This window comes from Nansenia antarctica (assembly GCF_963989245.1).
Source record: "Nansenia antarctica genome assembly, chromosome: 5".
NCBI classification, from domain to species: Eukaryota; Metazoa; Chordata; class Actinopteri; order Argentiniformes; family Microstomatidae; genus Nansenia; species Nansenia antarctica.
In genome coordinates, this window is record NC_137690.1 from 73,780,419 (window position 1) to 73,784,839 (window position 4,421).

General features: G+C 47.5%; 1 protein-coding gene across 1 annotated transcript in view; it reads right to left on the reverse strand.

Moving 5' to 3' along the window:
- Window positions 1-279: 279 nt before the first annotated feature.
- rxrba (retinoid x receptor, beta a) overlaps window positions 280-4,421 on the reverse strand; it is a gene marked incomplete at its 3' end in the record, with an annotated part of 19,524 nt that continues 15,382 nt past the window's right edge. Inside the window, exons 9-12 of the mRNA XM_080532477.1 lie at window positions 3,044-3,085; window positions 1,400-1,491; window positions 852-957; window positions 280-427 (exon numbers count right to left, since the gene is read on the reverse strand). Of these exons, the coding sequence (XP_080388603.1) occupies window positions 280-427; window positions 852-957; window positions 1,400-1,491; window positions 3,044-3,085 (388 nt within the window). The remainder of the gene's footprint in view (window positions 428-851; window positions 958-1,399; window positions 1,492-3,043; window positions 3,086-4,421) is intronic.

Genomic DNA, 4,421 nt, shown 5'->3' on the forward strand with positions numbered 1-4,421 from the left:
GAGTTTTGTTTTTGACAGCATATGGTCTTTCAGAGCTGAATCAGCATTGATGGGGGGTGGGGGGGGTGGAGGTGGAGGTGGAGGGGGGGGTTTGACCTTTGACGGGTGGTGATGGGATGGAGGGGGGTGGGTGTGGGTGGTGAGTGGGGGACGTCAGAACCTCAGAACCAGCACCAGACACACGGTGAAGCCCCCCCAGAATCCCCGCAGTGCCGGACCCCCCCCTAACCCGACCCCCTTGCCCCCCCCCCCGGTGCAGAGCGGACCTGACCCCCCCTCCTAGGCCAGCTGGTGGGGGGCCTCCAGCATCTCCATCAGGAAGGTGTCGATGGGCGTGTCCCCGATCAGCTTGAAGAAGAACAGGTGCTCCAGACACTTCAGACCAATGGAGCGCAGCGCTGGGAGGCGGAGGAGGAGCTTAGCGAACCTGGGAGAGGGGGAGGGGGGGGAGGGAGGGGTGAGACCGCAGAGGAAGAAGGAAGAGACAGGGGGGGGGGGGGGGTGTCGAATCAGGGTTTATTTATCATGTGTTGCACATCATCTTCAACAGCCTGGAAACCTAACATGAACATGTGTGAGATATATGTGTGTGTGTGTTTGTGTATAAATGTGCACTGTGTGTTTATGAGTGTAAACGTGTGTGTGTGTGTGTGTGTGTGTGTGTGTGGTACATGGGACATGTTGCTTTATCAGGTGTGTGTGTGTGTGTGTGTGTGTGTGTTTGCAGTAGTGTGTGTGTGTGTGTGTTTGCAGTAGTGTGTGTGTGTGTGTGTGTGTGTTTGCAGTAGTGTGTGTGTGTGTGTGTGTGTGTGTGTGTGTTTGCAGTAGTGTGTGTGTGTGTGTGTGTGTACCTGCCCTGCTGATCAGGGTATCTGTGTTTGCAGTAAGCCTCCAGCGAGGCGTAGACCTTCTCCCTCAGCAGCTCCACCTCCCCAGGGCTGGACAGACCCTTGGCGTCTACACACACACACACACACAGACACACAGACACACACACACACACACACAGACACACACACACACACACACACACACACACAGACACACACACACACACAGACACACAGACACAGACACACAGACACACAGACACACACACACACACACGTCACTACTGGTCAGGACTGGTCGACAACCGTTATAAATCACTGACTAAGACATTATACTTAAATATGTGCGCTGGGGAAAGGTGTACCAAGTCGCGCAAATCATGAAAAAAAGGTTGTTTAAAAAAACATTTAAAAAGTTATGTGTTAAGTTTAAGTGCTGAAGAGCCCACTCAATATAACAAACTGTTTTTTATTCACTAAACTAATTCTTGTTTATCTTCAGGGACTGATCATCTAGTCACACGTCAGGACGGCCGTGACACGACAGGTGTCAGCAGTGGGATCCTCACCGGGGTTGAACAGGATGATGGCTCGCAGGCAGCCCAGCTCTGTCTTGTCCATCTGCATGTCCCTCATCTTACTGACCAGCTCTGTGAGAACCCTGTAGCACGGGGGGGGGAGGGGAGGCAAAGGGAGGGAGGAGGAGGAAGGAAGAAGGGGGGAGGAGGGTTAGTAGCTGGTTTCACGATGCAGTCGTCAACTCAAAGCTGCATTTAGGAGTTAGGACGTACTGGACATGGATCTGACCTCTGACCTTTGACCTTTCTAACAAGGTGACCGAATCTCTTCCTTATAAAAAAAAGTTCGGAAACGTTATTTCGGTTGATTATTCCTCCCCTTTAATAATACCAATTGGTATTGTATTTTATATTGTTGAAAATGTTGGCAATTTTGGGGGGGCGGGCCGCTACCCACACGTTTAGCTGTGTTGCTCATTCCACGAATGCATGATCCTTACAAGTTGTACCTCGTTGTAAAGGTGACTAGTCAGGTTTTCCAACGATATAAAACACAATACCAATTGGTATTATTAAAGGGGAGGAATAATCGACCGAAATAACATTTCCGAACTTTTTTTGAGGAGTTTATATATATTTCAAATACTGTATCAAACTGCATCTTAGCGATAGCCACAGCCACAGTTGTCTGAGCTAGTTTGTCAGACTGCAGCAGCACGTGAAATATTGGATCGTCATGACATCATAGTTCCAACATGGCCGACAGGATGTGGCAGAGAGGAAGCAGGAAGTGTTTCTGTCGTCAGTCGACCCAGAGTCAGCTGAGGCCTGACGTCCTCGCTCCAGACACAAGAGAGGAGGAACAGAGCGTAACACACAGAGCAGAGGGGTGTGTGTGTGTGTGTGTGTGTGTGTGTGTATGGTACACGGGAGATATTGCTTTAGCAGAGGTGTGTGTGTGACACGCTGCTTTTTAAAAATAATTTTGTTGATAGTGAGCGTGGTGTGTAGTTGTGTGTAGTTGTGTGTTTTAGTTGTTGCTAGCGAGCGTGGTGTATGTGGTGTGTGTTTTACTTGTTGATAACGTGATTGGTGTGTAGTTGTGTGGTGTGCGTTTTAGTTGTTGCTAGCGCGCATGGTGTGTAATTGTTGCTAGCCAGCGTGTGTGTGTGTGTGTAGTTGTTGACAGCGAGCGTGGTGTGTAGTTGTTGCTAGCCAGCGTGTGTGTGTGTGTGTGTAGTTGCTAGCCAGCGTGTGTGTGTGTGTAGTTGTAGCTAGTGAGCGTGTGTGTAGTTGTGTGTGTGTGTGTCGTTTTTGCTAGCCAGTGTGGTGTGTGTGTGTGTGCGGTGTGTGTAGTTGTTGCTAACCAGCGTGTGTGTGTGTGTAGTTGTAGCTAGCGACCGTGTGTGTGTGGTGTGTATGTGTGTAGTTGTTGCTAGCGAGCGTGTGTGTGGTGTGTAGTTGTGTGTGTGTGTGTGTGTGTAGTTGTAGCTAGCGTGTGTGTGTGTGTGTGTGTGTGTGTGTAGTTGTAGCTAGCGACCGTGTGTGTGTGGTGTGTATGTGTGTAGTTGTTGCTAGCGAGCGTGTGTGTGGTGTGTAGTTGTGTGTGTGTGTGTGTAGTTGTAGCTAGCGAGTGTGTGTGTGTGTGTGCGTGTGTGTGTGTGTGTGTGTGTGTGTGTGCGGTGGCGTCATTACCTGTCAAATATGGCCCCCACCTCTGCGTTGTGCGCAGTCTCCCTGTGTGTGCAATCACAGCGTGTTATTACAGTGCTATTACACACTCTCGTCACAGGGGGTGCTATTACAGCTCCTGGTTGTTATTACATTGTTATTACACTGCGCTGCAGCTGCAGCAGGCTAGACTCTGCGTGCACGTCGGGGGTCAGCCTAGGTTGCGAGCGTTGGAAGCAGTTGGGTGATGGGACGCTCTCAGACAGCGCCACCATGGGGTGGGAGGTTGAAGGCAGGGCTCGACATTAACGCCGTTTTACTTGTCCGGAGCAAATAAAACTTTCGCAGGGTTTGTTTGCACGAGCACGACGACGCTGCTGGATCCTGGATATTTTTTACCTGTGTGCAGGAAGAACAACAGATGGCTCAGGCGCCAGACTCGACTAGATGATCGTGAGTGAAGATATTATCAAAGCGTACGCGCCTGTCGATCACCCGTATGCTTTGATAATATCTTCACTCCACGATCATCTAGTCTAGTCTGGCGCCTGCGCCGTCCGTTGTTCTTCCTGCAACACCGACACACAGATCCAGGATCCAGCAGCGTCGTCGTTGTCGCACAAACAAACCTGGCAAATGTTTTACTGCCCCGGGCAAGTAAAAAAAAGTGAATGTCGAACCTGCTTGAAGGACAACAACGCTAAAATGTCTCGGGGTAAAAAGCCCTAAAATAGGTCTGTTATGTTCTGACGGAGACACAACTCTAGAAAGTACCTCAAACTAACTTAGATTTCTTAAAAAATAAAAAATAAAGGCAGATATGACCCAATAACGTAAACAACTGTTAAACTTAAAAATGTAAAACCTGGGTGATTAGTGTAAAAAGACGGTTACACAACAACCCTGTGTAGGTAAGCTCATATCGGGCGCGGAAGTGTGCCGTTAAAATGTAGTTTGTTGAACTTGCTTCTGAATCGAAATGCTGAAAAACCTTTTTCATTTTTCTCATCAGGATTTTTTTCAAATAACTCATCAAGCCAAGAGTGACATATTAACACTTGTATTGACCTTTAACCTTTTGAGTGAAGTTACGTCCCTAAATAAAATTAAATATAATAATAATGAAAAGAAAAAGTAACTTTTAAAGCTAACTATGTCACTCAAGTGGGAACAAAAGCCAGCTAGATTAAACACTTGTTTTCACTAGCTTTAAAAAATAAATGTATATATATTATAATAATTCTGGCGTATCGAAATCAGCAAAAAGGGATTATGGGTAAAAAGCGTGAGCCAATGGCAGTAGAGCAAAGAAGCATAAGCACACAGAGGCAGTAAATTAACAATGAAACATCATCAGGGCATCTGAATTTGGCATGAACAAAAACAAATAATAATATATACA